Raw genomic sequence first — 19,741 nt, 5'->3', positions numbered from 1 at the left:
TAAGTGTTTCACGACCCCCACTTTGGGAACCACTGAGATAGTGAACGAAAACACTAATACTGATGTTTTTTTGTCAATTTATTAATACATCATAGACATTTTTTCATATATATAATATACAGTTTGATAACCAGGTAATTCACATTTTTATGTCCATTCTCAATGTTTTTTTTTCCTTTGCAAACGATAAATTGTTGGACTAAAATTATTTACATCAAAAAGAAAAAGTGATAAAAATGTGAAACAAAGGACAGTCTGGAACAGAGGAATAAAATGACAAGGGATGCCATCTGTTTAGAATATATACACCAAGAGGACTAGGTTTGAATAGACCAAGATCTTTAGATTTGTAATTTCATTCCTTTATTGCTATGACTGATATTTTAATGGTGCTGGAGGGTGTGAGGAATCCCTTTACTTTAGTTCTATGTCACAGCTTCAGTTTGAGGCCGTTAAACAGCAGCGACCCAGAGTTCAATCCACATCTTAATCTCCCAAAAGTTAAACATTATCTAACCCTTCATCATTATTACACTTATTGCAGGGCTCTACATATTCTTGTCATGTAAATGCCAAGAGTTAATGTAACCCTGACTGTATTCTCCAGGGCTCAGTTGCAGCTTTTAGCCATAATTCCAATGAGTTGATGAGGGCGTGGTGTATGACGTAAAGTCTGGCATTTCCTTACAATAGTGTTTTGCAGCAGTGCATTTCAGAAAATAAACGGAAAAGGAGCTTGCTTGAGAGGTGGAAGTAGAGTACATGGGTTTGATCACTTTCAGTCTCTGCTGGTTCGATGTGAGGCAAAAAAGAAAACAGGAGATCCAGCAGACTTCAGGAGGCTGTTAAGACGTCTGCAAGGGTTTCTGTATACATGGTCGAGGAGAAAGGCATTAAAATAAAAAATTAAAATACAAAAAAAAAAATATCAGACCGAGATGATTATGACTGCAACAGAGATGAAGAGAGGAGAGTGAGAAGCATTCGGTCTTCTCTGTGTGTTGTTGAAAGTGGGCGAGGAGAAGCGAGGGATGACACAGGTGGGTGTCTCAGAAGGACCATCTCTCCTGTGTGCGGGGGTCCATGGAGAGGGTGGGGGACTCTGAAGGGGGCTGGCTGCTGCTGTCTTCTCCGTTCAAACTCTTCCTACACACTGGACATGTGTCATGCTGTGTGGCCGCGGAGCAGAATATTAAAAGAGTTAGCTTTGGACAGTTTTCTTGCAAGACTTTTAAACAAATGGATTTTTTTATTCAAGGCCTGCTTGACATGATGCTCTGGCAAGTCTTTCACTTTGAATATCAAAAAATGGCTCTGTGGTTTGTCAAATAAGCTGAATTTTCGACCACATTTTTCCTGCATTCACATGTTGAGTGGACAATATGCTCTTTTATTTAAATACATGGAGAAGGTTTGTTTTGATACCTAAAAATGACAGATTTATAGCCTCAGCCTTATCCTATAAATGTTCCCTGATGTTTCTATATAGAGAACCAGGTAGTTAAGGCTTGTGTTCAAACTTCCTCTTTGTCTTAATACCTCACTAGCACTCTAAATATCCTGTACACAGCATTAAATGTCATCGAGCATGACTCAGTTCCACATTTTTCTTAGTTCTTTGTTGTGGCTTACCATTTCCAGCCATGGCACTATACAGTCTGAATGAAAGAAGTGGTTACAGGGTAGCTGTCTGACTGGCTCTCCCACAGCAAAGTCCTCTTTGCACACTGGACATTCCATACAGCAATCTACAGGAGAGAAGGCACACATGTAGTATGAAGAGACACAGGCAATCAAAACTTGTAGTTTCTTGCGATTTTCATTTACCTGTCACTTACTAATGTTTTTTGGCAACTTAGGCTATGTTCACACTGCAGGCAAAAGTGGCCCAAATCCAAGTGACCAGGTCAGATTTTTTAGAGGCAGTGTGAACACTCAAATCTGGCCCAAATCAGATTTTTTGAAATCTGATTTAGACCACTTCAATATGTGGTCCTGAATCAGATACAGATCAGATTTTTTTCAATGCATCCTCAGAGTGAACGGCCAATGCACATTTGATGCACATTTGATACTTTCATGTCACTTAAAGCGACACACATCACAATTCTGCGCGGCGGTAGCCTTGCAATAATGGAGGATGCAACGATTGAGCAGGTCAATTGAGTGTCCTGCCGAAGGAGTCTTGGGGAGAGCCGCTGACAGAAGTAATTGAAAGTTACCCTTGACATCCGGAAGTTTTGAATAAACTCTGTCTCTGTGAAACTATTAACGCTGCAGACCCACCACTCCTGACTGACGTGTACGCATCCACATAGACCTTTCAATCCTATTTGCGGCCACAGCTCCGCAAAAAGCCGAAACAAGCAATTTGTCTCTCTCTTCTTTTTGGTTCATTCATTCTCCGGCTCCCACTGCACAAAAACTTTGTAACAAAGGTGAAAATGCTGACTTCCTCCATGTTTACGTTTGTGAAACAGCTGCATGTGGCGTCATTGTTACTGTTCTTTTGCGCATGCGGGGCAGTTCGGAGCCGCAAACAGGTCACTGGAATCGGATACAGGTCACATTATAGATGGTAATGTGAACAGACAAACAAAAAATCAGATCTGACCAAAAAATTGGAATTGAGTATTAAGCCTTGCAGTGTGAACGTAGCCTTAGTGTTGGCAACTAAACTCTGATGAAAGTTTCACAGCAGGGTAGTACAATTATTTTACCACGTTTACCACTATATTCGGCCTAAAGTTTTAAGGCCTACAGAAAAAGATACATAGATCATCATTCATAATAACTCAGCTCATCAACAGCCTTGCAAAAGCTGAGCTGAAGTACTACAGCTACAACTGAGAGGTAAAATAGGACAGCATTCAGAGGGGACAAAGTCAAGAGGAGCAGATCCACTAAAGGATGTGGTGAAAAAAAAAAACGTGTGTGAAAGACCAGAGAGCCAAAAGACGTCATTTCAGCATAATATATGGACCAAAGTGATGATGCTCTGAAGGTTAATGTGCATTTCGCCCCAAACAGACACAGTTTCAGAGGCTTCTCTCAGCAGGCAGAACCAGCAGGTAAATATAAGTGCCTGTACAGGTTCTTCAAACAGCTGCACTGACTTCTAAAATATTGATGTGTATTCAAATAATAATAAAGTAGTTATGAGATTCCTATTTCACTGGACAGCATATAGTAACATCTGTATTCATTAACATTAGGGATGCACCGATCCTGGTATCAGATATCGACTAGATCGGACTCAAAAGGCTAGATCGGATATCGCTGACAAGGGGCCGATATATAGTGCTGATCCATATGACAGATCTATTCATCTCAGTTCTATTCTTTTCTGTGTTTACAACAGCCACAAGCATCTCCTACATCATCAGCTCCGGCCGGTCTGTGCATTTTTGCATGATGGAGGATAAATACAGAGGCTCTGCAGTTTAGGTGCATGTCACGCTTCTTTTGCTAACAACTCCGCCGTAAACCTGCAACATGTGCAGCTGTAATGTTTTGACGGAAGACAGTTGCACAGAAAATATAATGGGAGCCTAAAGGAGGAAGTTTACGTCAGCTGTAGCCAACTGCAAAGAAGCAAGAAACCTTCGTTTAATGGATTCAAAGTATGAAAAAACGCTCTGGTTATTGGATTTAATTGTTCCGGATCTTTGAAATTAAGGGATTCCAGCCTCTGGTTTAGCACTTGGAACCCAGATACCGTTCCCCATCAAGTCAGAAAAGCCTGAAGTTGCTAAAAACATGATTCTATCCTCACATTAAGGAATAGAGATTGTTAAATCAATACCAGGATTGGATCGGCTAGTATCGGTATCAGCAGATACCAAAGCCCAGGTATCGATATCAGTATCGGGACCTAAAAAGTAGGATCGGTGCATCCCTAATTAACATAGGTTTAAATAGTGCAACCTAATTTAAATAACCATTTAATAAGAACTCCGAATTTATTTAGAACACTGTAATGCCAAAAACTCAGTAACAGAATGTAAATTTGGACTCTTCACACAACATTACTCAGGATCAGACTAACAGCTCCAGCTGTGTCTGTGTCGTATCAGGGATGCAACAGGAAAAACATGTTGAGGGCCACTAAAACAAACAAGAAAACAAAGGAGGTACTGACCTGCTTGTTCCTGAGAGATATTGACAGTTGGGAGTGAAGAGATTTTCTCTTTCTCTGCTGGAGGAGGCCCTGTGTTCTCCAGCTGACCTAGTAACTACACACAAATAATCACATTTGTGAGGTGCAGGAAAGCTAAAAGTAAGGCACATTTAGTCAACATTCATTTCTATGAAGTTGGATTTACCTGCGTTATCACAGCGTCTAACCCTCCCTGTCCCCAAGCGTAATCCCCTGGGTTAGAGTGCAGCATCCCTGTCCTGAGAGAGACACACACACACACCACAAGTTGATAAGAAATAGCACCCTAGCTAGCATCAACAGTGTGATGTCATCCCTTACCACGACAGGGGTGGGGAGCCAGGGACTCCAGAGTTGGCAAAGAGACCAGCAAGGAACTGTTGTACAATCCTGAGGCAGAGAGAAAATACAGCCAATGTCAACGCCAAAAATAAGGCGAGTGAAGAGCGTAAGAGCAAAAAATAGGACTGTCATTATAATAAGTGGGAGTACGCAAAGCGCAGATGAGAGCCAAGAGGATGTGAAGGAAGAACGACTCTGCTCATACTCACCCTTCAACAGCAGGCGAGCGGTCGGGTCTACTGCTGCCTCTGGACCGATATCTCCTCTGGCTGTGCAGACGAGGGGGACGCCCCGGACCCCAGTGTTCCCCTGCTCCTAGTAGACCCCCCATAGGTCCCCCTAACCCTGCTGGGACTGACCCCCCAATTGGCCCACCCCCTAAACCTCCTAAGTCGCTCAGACTCCCCAAGCGGCCTCCGGGTAGCCGAGGTTCTGAGTCCGGCGTGTCGCCGTCTGTTGTGAATGGCCGCTCCAGTAACAACAGGTGCCATAGCTACAAGGACGGAGGAGAGGACAGGTAAGGGTTGTGGAAAAATGATTGTTCATGTATATTGTGAAGGATAAAGAAGCAAGCAGTACAGTGGGGGGAATATGGAAATCCAACATGCATGAAATGTAAGGTGGGGGAAGAAGAGGACATCATTATTTAAATATATAAAATTGTTCCTCCATCTCCTTCATATTCACCCTCAAATCCGCTGCTGCACTTCTTACCTCTGCAAACTGTGTGGCTGTGTCATCTATCCCATTGGAGCCACCCTCTAGAAGACTGGGGAGAACAAAATACATAAGATTAGCAACTTCAGCTGAACCCCATATGTTGAACTAGCCTGAGAAGAAACTGCACAGTAAGCCAACAAAACAGTTCAAACCCTCTACTGAGGGGAGATCACATCAGATAACACTTCTTTGTCTGTTCACAGGGAAATGTGTCGCTCTCACAAATCACCAGAATGACATGGTAAATAAGAGTGAGTAAACGTCTTGCAGCTAATGCACCTGCCTTTGTTCCAGACTACCACTAATAGGCCTTAACAGCTCTTGATGTCTAGAGACGTTGGATATGTACCTAGAATAATGTAAGCCTCTTACCTGGAGTCTTCTGTTACTTCTTCTATGAACCCTGATTCACACCTTGGACAGGTGTACTCCTGGAAAGAGACAGAGACAGAGACACACAGGTTAGGAGAAATACTCATTCATATCATTTCTGAGAACACAAGGTGATTTAAGACCGATAGTTCCAAGACAGATAATATACAAATAAGTAATACACCCGTGTACTTTTCCACATTTACAGTGTTAAAACTTTGAGTTTGATTTATTACTGTTTGATTAATAAACTAGATTAATAAGCCTGTATCTGAACTCTTCTTTTCAGAGAAAAGCACCCAAAGCTGTTACAACACTGACATTTTTTTTATGAAAACATAATTTGATGGTTTGGAAATCATTAAAGCCTATATTTAATTAAAAGTAGTGCATTTGGGGCGCTGGTGGCCTAGCGGTCTAAGCATCCAACGTATTGAGGCTATATTCCTCATCGCAGAGGTCGCCGGTTCGACTCCTGGCCAGTCGACCATTTGCTGCATGTCTTCCCCCACTCTCTACTCCCCACGTTTCCTGTCTCTCTTCGGCTGTCCTGTAAATGAAGGTGAAAAAAAAAGCCCACCAAAAAAAAATAATGATAAAAAAGTAGTGCATTTTCAAATATATCAAATGTGGAAATGGAAAAATTGTATTGAATTATGAGACTACATTCTCATTCTAAATCAGTCAGTGTTTTGCTGAATATATAAAAGGCCTTCCCTACAAAAGGATGGCAGCATATGCCAAAACCATACACTGTATAAAATATGAACGTAGTATCCGTGGTGTCACCCATCTGTTTCTGAAGAGCTGTTTTGAGGCCAATCGTCTGTGGCAGCCATATTATCGCTGTCGAGCTATTGTGACGTAAAGAGGTAGGGTTTGAGCCTCCTAGCCAACAGCTAGTGTTCCTGCAGTCAGCTGTGCCTCTCATTAAAAGACTCGTAATCTAAATATCTCCGAAATTGCTGCATTAGAAAAAAATTCACCCCCCTCACAGTGTTTGCCGATTGAGAAATGAGCCATCTAGACTACATTCGTCTTTTGTACCAGGCTGTAAACATGTTTATTTCTGCTGTAAAGATCGTCTTTTTCCCCATTCATGTGTATGTGACTTCCGGCACTTCCAGAGCCAGCCTCAAGCGGATCCTCGATGAACTGCAGTTTTTAGCACTTCCGCATTGGACTCATATTTTTAGACCGGAGGTTGCTGCTTGGCCAAAACCTGTATTTATTGTTCAGCATTAATGGTGCCTTCCAAGATGTGTAATCCATTCATGCCCCGGGCACATATGCATCTCCATGCCATCACAGGTGCTGGCTTTTAAACTGTGAGCTGATAACAAGCCGGGTGATCCTTCTCCTCTTTGAAGAAGAGGCTGCAGCATCCATGATTTCCAAAAGGAAAGTCAAATTTTAGGGAACGCGGGATATTGGATTTGTGCAAATATCTGATATGCCGATATTTTACAACTCATTTCGCCGATTACCGATACAGATATTTTTTTCCCGCACACCTAATTGCAGAGATAATCAATTCTCTTCTGTATTGGAATTAGTGTACAGTATTATGGCTATACTCTTATCACATTTTCTATTTAATATTCATTTCTTGGGCAAAATAAGAAAAATACTTAAAACTGCATATTTATTTATGACAATTGTTTTCAAACAAAATTCATACAAAAAGACACATCCTACTTAAAACTTGGATGATGCTCTCCCTGAGACAATCATAACAATACTAATCCACAACCAGGGCAAATTTGGTCATTTTCACATTTGACATAGTAAGTAAACCTAACCTCTGTTCACAGGGAACATGTGAAAAGTGCAACTGTACAGCAATTAAACCCAAATTAAATAAAATGGTTTATTCTTTGACAGTAAATGTGCCTAAATTGGTCAGCTACATGTACCTTACAGACTGCTGCTTAAATTCAAATTTAACTTAAAACATGAGCCCAACATGTGTGCAGCAGCCCATTATTTTATCGGTTAATTATATCGGTGGATATCGGCGTGTTGGCCAATATCCGATAATTAATTTTAAAGCCAATATCGGACGATACCGATTATGTGCCGATAATATCATGCATCCCTACCAAGCAATATTGCCTGCACACTCCCCAAAGTACGGACTATTATGCTTGCTTTAGTGTGACTTATAGAACCCCCGAAAAATCCAGTTTAATTTGCAGTTCTTGCATGACAACATATGAAAAAGTTCAAGGGAGGTGAATCAGTACAAACACACTATGAGGTTTATATTGATTATTGAAAAGGATTTATTTTGCCTCCAAGCCCTTGAGGGAACTCATGACAACAATGCCACGCTGTAGGAACACGGTGATGACTGCTATTGTAAACGAAACAACACTGTCAGTGTCTCTTAGCAAGGATAGTATCAGTCCAATTTGTATGAGGGCTCGTGCGGTATGAATGTAGCCCAGGAGGTAGAGCTGGTCTGCCAACCACACCTACTGTGTGTGCAGTGTTTTAGAAAACACCTGACAGAATGAGAAAGACGCCATTGCCAGCTGGATCATCTGTAGTCTCCTCAATGAAAGCTGGGGTTTCTCAAGGAAACAGGACTGAAGTTGGGTCTTTAAGACACAGAGGGTTATGAGAGATTAGTCCGATAGGTTTCTTTTATAACAGATGTGAAGGAAAAAGTAGGTCACGGAATAAGGGATCTAAAAGCAGGGTCATAGGCAGAAACACTGCTTCTGTGACTAGTGGATCATTTTTGCCACAGAGGTGATTAAATCTGTTGTTAAAATAGACACATGACTGAGAGGTGGTCTTCAGGACATACTGTAGTAGTATGGGGTGATAAACCTTGGGGTGTTGCAGACAGTTGGCTCGGTGAAGACATGCCACAGGATTGAGTGTGCCTGAGACAAGCAGGCCAGTTTAGATACCGTGACAGGGCAGGCTGGAATTACCCTCAACCATGACATCAAAATAAGAGGACGACTAATTATTTTGTGGACTGTCTGACTGACAAAGTGACTGCTGATCACATACACTATTTAATACAGGTTAAAAGGTACACTTCTTAACCTTGTTAACATTTCTATAAAATAAGATATATCTCAAATAAATCTTGTTTTTTCTCTTCATGTATAAATGTATGTGTTGCTTAGCTGATTCAGAAAATGAAATGCCTTTTTATGCTTTAATTAAAATTAATGTGTAAACTGTTGTCATATGATCTTTTTATTTGTTGCTGGACATGTATTTTACTTATTTTTAGTCTTTTATATTACTCTTGTGCTTATATGGGCCTATGGGCCTGAAATAAAGTCTATCTATCTATCTATCTATCTATCTATCTATCTATCTATCTATCTATCTATCTATCTTCATATATCCACCAACTGACAGTTCATTGCTTGCTTAAATATATGTTGTAAATCAGGAAAAATGTTATAAAATAATTTCCTTAAATCCTAATTGATGTTTTGATGATTTAAAAAAGTTTATTTTGTTAAATCAAACACCAAAACAAATAAACATCATCACAATAACGATAAATAATGTTATTCTTCATGTTTCATTGTCATGCCTATGAATGTAAAGGAGAATTTGTTATTTTATGTATTCATTTATTATTTGTTTACCATGTTTATTATATAAGTATTTGCTTGTTAGTCTACAGATTTTTCTTATTTACTAGCTATTATTGTTACTGCGTTTACTTGTATTAATATTATTGTTTTATTTCTGTGTTGTTTATTCATTTATTTTATTTATTTTTCATTCTTGTCACTCTTTTCTCTAGGTTTAGAGTGGGTGGATAATATGGGTGGATGTAGGGAATAAATGTTCTTGTTTGTAAAATGAAAAACAATAAATAAAGCATTTTTTAAAAAAACAATAAGGATAAATAATCACAGAGGGGTTGTTTTAACAAAAATATAACTTGACATTTCAACACAAGCATGAAGACTACAAGCTTCCAAAATGACCATAAAGATACATGAAACCATCTCTTCAGCAGTTTCAGTCAGATTCAGAATCAGCTTTATTGACCAGGTACAGTTGTGATCATAAGTTTACATACCCTGGCAGAATTTATGATTTCTTGGGTAGTTTCTGTTGTATTTATGATATAAACAAAGTAAACACCGTTGTTTGATACAAATTTTGCTTCACCCAACCACTATCCATGAGTGAAAAAAAAGTTGTTCTCTTATCATTCATATTCTATGAAAAATGGCCAAAAAACCCACAAATTCAGCCAGGGTATGTAAACTTATGAGCATAACTGTATGCTTGAACACACAAGGAATTTGTCTTTGGTAAACTGTGCTCTCTTTGTACAAAGGCATAAGAATAAGGCATACAAATAAAAATATAAATGCAATAATAATAACATCAATTATAAACACAAAAGATTAACAAATAGGCATGACTAATATGTACAGGGTAAAAATAATGATGATAATAGTGCAGTGGTAGTTCTACATTTAAAAAGTATAGTTTTAAGTGTAGTTTCAAACAGGAACATTTAATCTCTATGAATCAGGGAGTTTAAAGAGGGCAGTCCTGAGTCAGTGATTCAATATGTAATAAAACTACAGGTGTGTATAATCAGAGAGGAAAATAAACCTAACATTGTACAATGCAGAAAGTTTCTATTGAACACATGTTAGGGTCTAAGCAAGTGGCTGGTCAAGAGTCGACCGCATACACTCAGTAAGGACTTTAAAAATGAAACTAAAAAATGTTTTAGAGAAATCCCCTAACTAGTCCTGTCTGGAGTTGTTTTATAAGAAGCCACCTCTGAAAATGAAAGTATCTTTGTATGTGACAACTTGAGTTGATATTGTCTGTTTCATTAAATGGCAATAACAAGAGACTCAGCTTTGAGTGTTGCTTTGTGCAAAACACAAATCCCCAAGCTGTCAAGACAGGACGTCAAGCATAGTTCCTTTGACCTAACTGACCGAAACATGCAAGCCTTTATCAAACCTGTCCATGTGTGGATTTAACCTCAGCTTCTGATGAAGACATTAACGAGTGTCACGAGTTTATTTAGAGTTAACAACAACAAACGTTGCTAACTGCTAACAGGCTAACTGGTATTCTAGCTAAAGCCAGCGATCGAAACAAACAGCGTTTTAAAGAGACGTTAACCTGCCAGTCGCACATACTATACACGGAACTGTGACAGATTCTGAGAGAAGTAAGCTTGTCTTACCGGGAGTTTTGGGTTCACTTCTCCCTTACAACAGTGACAGAAAAACCGATGCGGTGGAACAGCCGCAGCCTCCGCCATCTTCCCAGAGAAGCACAAACACTGACGTCGGTCCTCCACAGACTGAAGACAGCTCTCCGCTCCGGCCCGGCATGCACCGCGGCACATACCCGGAAGTGTTCATGTGTTGACAACGAGAACCTGCATGTGTCTAGCCGTCAATCTTTGGGCTTGTTAAAAGGAAGGATTCTTCTTGAGCAGAAACTCGTCTGTCGGAAAGGTTTGTTACAGAGAAAAGTTGAAGAAGTTTCAATTGACATAGTGTGCAGCTGTGAAAGTTTGTTATCGGCATACAAGCAAAGTGTGTGGCCAGCACACTTTCACCAGGAGCTACCTAACTTAAAGTCTTTGATTCTTTGAACAAGTCAGGCTACTCTGCATATGTGTGCTTAAACTCCAAAGCACCTTTTGTTTGTCACTACTTCTAGCTCTGGCTTTTCAGACATGGGAATGATTTGACATGTTACAATGTTACAATGTCGCCTAGTGACGTACATACGAGAACAACACAAGCAAAGATCTAGACAAGAGGAAACAAGATCAGTACGAGTAACAAAGTGCTTCAAGTCAATTTGGGTGCAGGTACTGCCAAGCAGTGTAAAGGCAATGCACAAAAGTAAATAAGGATTTTTATTTTATTTTAAAATAAGGAACATCAACAATGAAGCAACCAAACCATTTAAGACCTTCCATTATCACCATCAACAATTAACATCACCACAATAATGACCAAAGTACCAAGTGCTGGGTCACTCCAGAGCTGAAAACAGATTCCCAGAGTAGAGCAGGAAAGTGTGAGTCAACTGTAGCTGGAAGACACGATCTGAAACTGGGGACAACAGTGGAGAACAGTCTAGCTAAGTGCATAGTGCTTCCTAAAGAGCTGGGTCTTTAGCTGTCTTTTGAAAGTAGAGAGGGACTCTGCAGATCAAATGGAGTTGGACAATTCATTCCACCATTTAGGGACAACAGAACAGAAGAGAAGAGTTGAGCTAGTGATTTTGAGGCCTCATGTGCTGAAAGCACTAGGCGCTTTTCTGAGGCTGAGCTAGCGGGCGAGAAGGGGTGTAGATGTGGGGTTCCAGGTAAACTTGACTGCTTTATGCCTATTAGTAGTGGTCAGTTCTATAGCTTTGAGATTGAAATTACTCAGCCCAAACAAGTTTTTAACATGTGTAATAATCAAAAATGGAGTGAAAATCAAAGCATTTTGAGTAATATTTACTATAAAAACTCTTTGTAAAGGTCCTAAAGTACAGCCGTTATAGTATTGTTACTAAACAAACTAAGAATATAGAACTTATTTCCGGTGCAATACCTCATAACCATTTGCAATATTGTAATTTATTCCATACCATATTTATTATTATATTCATCTACTACATTTGCACTCTGGCTTAGGCTAATTTAACTTATTTCATGTCTTTAAAATAACTTATTTACCTTTCTTTGTACAGATAGTATTTTTATTTTTATTAGAACTTTTGGATTTGTGTTTAGGTTTATTTATTGTCCTTACTGTCTTGGTGTGTCCTTACTGTCTTGGTGTGTCCTTACTGTCTTGGTGTGTCCTTACTGTCTTGTTGTGTCCTTACTGTCTTGTTGTGTCCTTACTGTCTTGGTGTGTCCTTACTGTCTTGTTGTGTCCTTGTTGTGTCCTTACTGTCTTGTTGTGTCCTTACTGTCTTGTTGTGTCCTTACTGTCTTGTTGTGTCCTTACTGTCTTGTTGTCTCCTTACTGTCTTGTTGTGTCCTTACTGTCTTGTTGTTAAGTACCAGTGTTCCATTCACCACGTCAAATTCCTTGTGTGTGCGAGCTCACTTGGTATAACTCTTTCTTGAATCTTGAATTAAAGAAATGGCGAGGTAATTTATGTGAAAAGCAGACTCTTCTTTTATCATTAGTTATAGCAGTTACCAAGGAGTGTAGAAATGTCTCATTAGCATTCAAAATGACAAATCAATTGAATCCAGCCATCTCTTAACTGTTTGAACAAAAGCAAAATGTAACTGTTATGAATCATTGTGTTATAGTTGGCAGTATAAAACTGGATCATGTTTGGCTTCTTATACTTAATTAAGTGGCAGATATGAATAAGAAGTTTAAAAAAGTTCTGTATAGGATTTAGAGGTCTGTCAAGCCTTCTGCCCAAGACTGCATGCTCTCACTTTTGATCTTAAAATTGATACTAAACATTATGTATTTGATTTTCCTCAGAAATCCCCTAACTGCAAAAATATAAAAAAAATTAATAACATGACAAAGTAATATTTCAAAAAGTTTTTGTTTTTTTAATGTAGTTTGTTTAAGCAGCATCTAGTAATATGATGTGAATTTATATTTTTCTGTACATTGTATACATTTCAGATAGGAACACATAACTGGTGTTTAGAACACAGCAACAGCAGTCCTCCTCCTCCATTTTCACACATTGTTTCAGAGCGGATTATTTATCTGAAAAAAGTCTAATTTCTGAAATAAGGAATTTTTTTTGTGAATTTGCCTCCCACAATGAGTGTCTGTGTGCGTCCTTCACTAACCCTTCAGTTGGCAAGCTCTCTGGGTCTTCGATTTTTTTTAATTACTTATTAGAAACCGGTGTCTGAAAAGGTTAACCAGTAAATACAAGCTCATTTTACACTTTATGTCAAAAGCACATAGACGGTTTTATATCATCAGTTGTTTCGATACACTATTTTCTTGATGTGATTTCTTTCTGTGTGTTTGTCTGTTCAGATGACAGCCCAGGAGGTTCGTCTGTGCAGTCTCCTTCTGCGAGAGCACTTTGGAGAGGTGGTGGAAAAAGTGGGAACACACCTGCTGAGAGGTGGAGCACAGAATTTAAGAACCATCATTCATGAGACTGGCATCTCACTGGACCTGGTACCACTCCTACTCTTACTGTTTAGGCAGTGACTGCATTTCCTTCACACCATGGAAATATTACCATACAATATATATTATGTTTCATAAGTGAAACCTTACCAGAAAGAATCAAATCATAACAACCAGATTTTACACATTTTTTAAACAATAGTGCAAAGGTTGTAGACATCTGACTCTTATCGGAGTGATAATAGAAAGGCAATGCATGCTACTAAGTTCCTACAATGAACAATTATATTTTTTGATATGACTGATTTGATAAGTGATCCATTTTTGATTTGCATGTGAAATAAGTCATGTTTGCAGCATCATCATCATCATCATCATCATCATTGTCATCATTCACGCTCTCTTTGTTTCTCTGTAGGTGAAGAAGTCCCTGTGTGTGCTTGTGCAGCACGGTATCTGTGTGTTCAGCGCAGGCCGTAAAGGACCTGGGAGTCCCTCAGAGTACCGGACCGGCTGTGATGACATTCTGAGAATTCTGCGATATCCACGCTATATCTACACTGCCAAAACCCTGTATGGTGACACTGGAGAGCTGATCATAGAGGAGCTACTCCAGCGGGGTGAGATGACCATGAGTAGCACGGTGAAGACAGTGGCCGACCGACTCACACAGAACATGGAGGGTGAGTAACTTAATGTCACAGTTGTGCAAAAACACGTTTTTCTTATCACATAAAGACACAGTCCTCTCCTTGTCCTTTGATGCTGTCTTAGAGGGCCGCAGCATGGACTACAATGAAGTCTCGACTGCTTTCTCCAAACTGGTGGAGACACATTTCCTTCAGCGCTGCCCTCCAACAACAGGAGCAGTAGCAAAAGAAAGTGCTACTCCAGCTACCCCTGGTGCACCTGCTACCCCTGCTAACACAGCTCCACCCACGGCAGAGAGCTTCCCTGACTGTTACAAGGTACCCCATGTGACACTCATAGGGCGAGGAAAACGCCAACTCTCCAGCGAGGATGGAGAAGACCAAAGAAACGCAAAGAAGGCTAAAATGGATATAGAGGTGCGCATTTGGAACATGTTCCTAACACATTTTCTGAATTTTTAAAACAACGAATCCATCTGAATGTCTCTGTCTTTCTTGATTGCTCTTTCACATTTCTTTTTATCTCTGTCTTCTTCTTATCTCCGGTGCTCAGACACATGGTGATGAGGGGATTTACTGGCAGGTGAATTTTGAGAGGTTCCATCTCCACTTCAGAGACCAGGCCATCATCAGTGCTGTAGCCAACAAACTGGACCAGGTCAGGTTTCCATGAGGATGCTTGAAAATTGTATTCAGAAAAATTCATTTCTTGTTATAAAAGCTTTCTTCTAAGCTCTTCGGATGAACTTTCTGTTTGTGTTGAGTTTGGTGCCCCCTGTGGACAAAGATGTAGCTCTTTTTTCTTTGCTGATTTTGTTCTGAACGTGTACCACAAAATCTCACTATGATTCATTATAACAGCCAAATTAAACACTCAAGGAGAAGGTTTGCTGTGGTAAAAGTAAAACAAAGGTTGTTTCGGCAGTGTGCTCTTACTCACTTCAATTGACACCAGCTCCTCACCTGCAGCCTGTTGCACCAGCTGTGTGCAAGTTATGTCCTATGTTAGGGTGTAAAGTCCACCCTTAACCATACGGTGAAACTAGTTAATTTGTAACTTAAGTTGTGTGATTGTTTCGTTTCACCACAGAGATGTAAGGTTCATCTTAACTAGTAGACCATAACGTTCAAGGGGCAAACTAACCACAACATTGTCACGGATATGAAGTTTACACTTCCAGCAGCCAATCAGAGGAAAGCACCAATTTTGATGCAGGGGTTGTTACATTGTTATATTTCGTGCCTAATAGTCTCAGAACTGACCAACAGTTGAAACAAACTTCTGCCAACTTCCGCTACAGTTGCAAAGAAACAACAAAAGTTATGTAAATCTTGATAAAGTGTCATAGTAAAGTGATAACTATAGCCTAAATCCTTTATCCACAGTGTCTATGATAACAGTGAAATTATCAACTACAACATACCTTAATATTCTAGAGTGCAAATCTTGGTCATCATATTTTTCCAAAGGATATAATCTCAAGCAGATAACGCGTTGCCGAAGTAATATAGCTGGGAGAACCCTCTGTTTCTCCTCATCCTCCAAATGATCCCACCTTTCAAAACCACGCTCCTAGCAACCGGTACTCTACGAAGGACTTAACACTTACTAGGAGCCAAGTGTAAGAATTAAGTTGTAATTTAGGCTCACATTGGAACCATCTTAGCTGGTGCAATGCCCAAAACGTTAGTAGAGTGTAAATTCATCCTAAATGAGAAATTACATTCAAACTAGGCTACGTTTGAACTTGCACACCGCTGGTGCAACAGGCTGCTGAGGTTTTAGACTCTAAGAATCACTTTATGAATAGCCAGTCTGTATTTTAATGCTCTTGTTTTTTTGTAGCTCATACAGAGGCATCAACATGAATTCAATCTGTTTTGTAGCCGGCTAAAATTCCTCACAGAAGCTTTAGAGAGTTAACACAGGATTGGTATCTCTGCTATTTCTGTCTGTTGCATGAGGCCAGCAGCACTTAGCTTAGCTTAGCTTACCTCAGCTTAGCAAAGAGACTGGAAAAAGGGGATAGATGTAGCTTGTGTCCATAGAAAAATCCATCTATTACCATGTTGAAAGCTCATGAATAACCTTATGCTAAATATTTGTTTTAGAAGCAGTAGTTTGTTTGTGTTTAATACGATAAATCCTGTTAATTATTTAACATTGAAAGTACTTGTAAGGGGATTTTGTTACATTTACACTTTCAGTTCCACCTGCCTTTGTAAGTCTTGATTGTAAGCTTAGCTCAGCTAAAACTTCTTATTTACTGGTTTGAAGTGGTATTAATTCTCTATTTCAGTTCTCTGTAAGGAATTAACTGTTACATAAATTTCCCAAAAAGCATTTCTTTCAGGATTTATTTATATTTCACACTGAAAAGTACATTTAAAATTGAATGCATAAAGTACAATAATTCTGAAACTAGAGTCAAGAACAGATTTTGTTCAAGTCTCTGATTTTATTGGTTTGAAATTAACAAAGTTCTAAAAACTAATGGATCAGAAGAATCAGCTTAAATCAGTTTATTTGAAAGAAAATAAATCTTAAGAGCCAATTATTATTATTATTATTTTTAAGTTATTTTTTTGGCTTTTTGCCTTTATTGACAGGACAGCTGAAGAGAGACAGGAAATGTGGGGAGTAGAGAGCGGGGAAAGACATGCAGGAAATGATCGACCGGCCGGGAAACGACCCGGGACCCCTGCAACGAGGACTGTAGCCTCTGTATGTGGGGCGCTTAGACCGCTAGGCCACCAGCGCCCCACGAGCCAATTATTCTTATGTTACATTTGATATCTATGTTTTGTTACATATTATATTTATGTTTTGTTACATGTGATATTTATGTTTTGTAATATGTGATATTCCAATAAAACAGACGAGCAGTGAGATAGTGAGGACGATGCTGAGGATGAGCGAGGTGACGACATCGCCCTCAGCCACGTGCACAAAGCCCCTCTCAGCCAACGAGATCTTCAGGTCCCTCCCCAATAGCTACAACATCGCCAGACCCATCCTAGACCAGTACCTCACGCTCCTGGTTGATGACCCGGTATGATGCCTCGTCTGGAAGACGTGCCACATTAATGAGTCCTAAGTTGCTATCTGCACAACTTTCATGAGATGTTTTTGTCCTCTTTTTTTTGGTAGATGGAGTTTGTGGGAAAGGCTGGTGAAAGTGGAGGGGGCATGTACGTTGTCAGTATCCTTATTTAAATACAGACAGTCCTGAGCGAGTGTTATCTAATTCCTGAGAAGTAAGTTGTAGATGCTTTACTTAACTTGTCTCTCAGATCTGCACAGAGCACTGGCTAATCTTGCTCGGGCCACACTTGAGTCTGTAGTGCAGGAGAGGTAAGCAAGTTCATGTTTTTTTAATTTGATTACATCATTTCAGTCATAGGCAAACTGATCCTGATTTTTTTTTTATCATCACTAGATTTGGTTCCCGATCTGCGCGCATCTTCCGTTTGTTGCTAAGGAAACGTCACCTGGAGCAGAAGCAGGTGGAGGATTTCGCAATGATTCCTGCTAAAGAGGCGAAAGACATGCTCTACACGCTGCTTTCACAGAACCTGGTGCAGCTGCAGGTACAGTGCTTTCACAGTCATCTCATTTAGTCATGTTTTTACACCAATGTTTCATCAAAGTCCGAACGTTTTATCTCAAACCTATTAACTGTTGTTGATCACATAAAAATGGCAAGTTATGTGTCTCTCTTCAAGCCAGTCTGTAAGTGTGCTAACATGAGCTTCTGTCTGTAGTGTGGGAGTGATACAAAAAATCTGTTCCAAAAACATACTTTTAATTATTATTTGGCAAACGTTTTCACAGATGCACTCAGTGAATGAGACATTTCTGAAACTGTGCAAGTACAGTGGAGCAGGCCAATCTTCTATAATGGTCTTTCTGTGGTCAATGGTGCAAGGAGAATTTTAGAAAAGTGACCATTTGGCTCTCTCACTGGCAGTTTGAATGAGCACGCTGGAGCAGCTCCAGTTCCTGTTTTATAATCTACCTACTCACTCTCTGAAGAGTCATGATGTTTTATTTCACTCTCAGGAAATCCCAAAGACTCCTGACTACGCCCCCTCCCGTACCTTCTATCTTTACACTGTCAACCAACTACCAACTGCTAGAATGCTGCTTCAGAACTGCTATAAGGTAACACTATAAAAGAAGTGTAACAGCTCTATATAGAAAGCTTTCTATGTCCTTGGTTGGTTTGCTTTCAGTTATTTCCCATGACTGAACATGTTCCTCTGTGCAGACGGTAGCCAACCTCATGGAGCGACGCCTCTTTGAGACCAAAGACAGCAAGTGAGTTCACCATAACTATATCTCCCCTCATGTTCTTTGTGGGATGATCGACTTTTAAAGTGACCCACTCACTGGATAATTGTTTTTGTGCTTGGTCGACAGACGTCTGCTGGAGAAGTCTCAGAGAATCGAGGCCATTCTGGCGTCTCTGCAGGCCAGTGGGGCTGAGCCTGAACAGCTGACAGAGGTGGAGGAGATGATCACAGCTCCTGAGAAGCAACAGCTGGAGACTCTACGGCTACATATAAACAAGTAAGAGACAAGACTAACACACTACATTTTTCTTTTTGTACAGGAAACATTGATGAGTCATGCTTTTTGGTCTTGTGATGTTACTACCGCTCATGTTGTTCTGTCCCCTGCAGGTTAGATTCAGCGGAGAACCAGGTAGATGAAACCATCTTTCTTCTAGAGTCCTATGTCAACTCTACCGCCACAAGCTGAGTCAGATATGCCTCTATTTTTTGTATAGATGCTGTTAAATATGGATGTTTTATAGTTTATATGAATGACTTGTTTCTGTTTGAAGTGGAATAAAATCTTGTTTTTTCTGCATGACACAGCAAATAAACACAAGTGAGCGCAGGAATTCTTTTTAACAGTTTTTATTTTATCAAAGAACAAACACAAAAATGTTAGACAAACATCGGACAAAGTGATACTATGAAATGTGAAACCAAGTAGATGTCTGCATATTAAATAGAAGAATTGTGGTTTAATGCACTTTGTTTTTTCCTTCAAATATAAAACACGATTATTTACATAAGTGCTCCCGACCCTGGAAATAGTGGGTAGTGCATTTTCTGTTGGACCTGCATGTTTCTGTCTTTGGTCCTGGAGGTCCCTTTTGCGTCTGTGTATCGAGTCCAGTCCCAGGGCTATCTCTGTTCCCAGTAAGAAGCGAACTCGGCTTATATGGTAGTCGTCATGGTAAATGACTGTTGTCATGGCAGCAGAAGTTGGGCTCACTCCTCCTGGTTCTCATCTTCTCCTCTGTGTTTGCGTGCGAAGAATCCCAGCTGAAAAGAAGTACGAGGGGAAGTTACTCTGGTGTCTGAAACATATTTCTGTAGATGTT

General features: G+C 39.9%; 3 protein-coding genes across 4 annotated transcripts in view; 1 reads left to right on the top strand and 2 right to left on the bottom strand.

Moving 5' to 3' along the window:
- Positions 1 to 340: 340 nt before the first annotated feature.
- On the bottom strand, positions 341 to 10,940 carry rnf115 (ring finger protein 115). 2 transcript variants are annotated; one of them, XM_034698640.1, is made up of 9 exons: positions 10,800 to 10,940; positions 5,594 to 5,652; positions 5,216 to 5,270; positions 4,711 to 4,994; positions 4,484 to 4,549; positions 4,326 to 4,398; positions 4,142 to 4,235; positions 1,633 to 1,748; positions 341 to 1,169 (listed from the first exon to the last, which is right to left on the bottom strand). In XM_034698640.1, exons 1-9 carry the CDS (start codon positions 10,875 to 10,877, stop codon positions 1,050 to 1,052), a joined length of 945 nt encoding a protein of 314 aa, XP_034554531.1. In that variant the 5' UTR covers positions 10,878 to 10,940; the 3' UTR covers positions 341 to 1,049. The 2 variants fall into 2 exon arrangements, with proteins under 2 accessions (XP_034554531.1, XP_034554530.1); XM_034698639.1 differs by having other exon boundaries at positions 4,481 to 4,549; positions 10,800 to 10,938.
- Positions 10,938 to 19,252, top strand: polr3c (polymerase (RNA) III (DNA directed) polypeptide C). The gene is made up of 13 exons (XM_034698638.1): positions 10,938 to 11,076; positions 13,594 to 13,740; positions 14,111 to 14,375; positions 14,467 to 14,759; positions 14,896 to 15,000; positions 17,222 to 17,395; positions 17,494 to 17,545; positions 17,637 to 17,697; positions 17,783 to 17,933; positions 18,406 to 18,507; positions 18,614 to 18,663; positions 18,766 to 18,915; positions 19,029 to 19,252. Exons 2-13 carry the CDS (start codon positions 13,594 to 13,596, stop codon positions 19,105 to 19,107), a joined length of 1,629 nt encoding a protein of 542 aa, XP_034554529.1. The 5' UTR covers positions 10,938 to 11,076; the 3' UTR covers positions 19,108 to 19,252.
- Positions 19,253 to 19,741, bottom strand: part of itga10 (integrin, alpha 10) — a 34,981-nt gene continuing 34,492 nt past the window's right edge. The window contains exon 30 of the mRNA XM_034698637.1: positions 19,253 to 19,682. Coding sequence (XP_034554528.1) covers positions 19,629 to 19,682 — 54 coding nt within the window. The 3' untranslated portion in view covers positions 19,253 to 19,628. The remainder of the gene's footprint in view (positions 19,683 to 19,741) is intronic.

This window comes from Notolabrus celidotus, chromosome 12 (genome assembly GCF_009762535.1).
Source record: "Notolabrus celidotus isolate fNotCel1 chromosome 12, fNotCel1.pri, whole genome shotgun sequence".
In the NCBI taxonomy this organism is placed as follows: Eukaryota; Metazoa; Chordata; class Actinopteri; order Labriformes; family Labridae; genus Notolabrus; species Notolabrus celidotus.
This window is presented reverse-complemented; position numbering and strand designations above follow the sequence as displayed.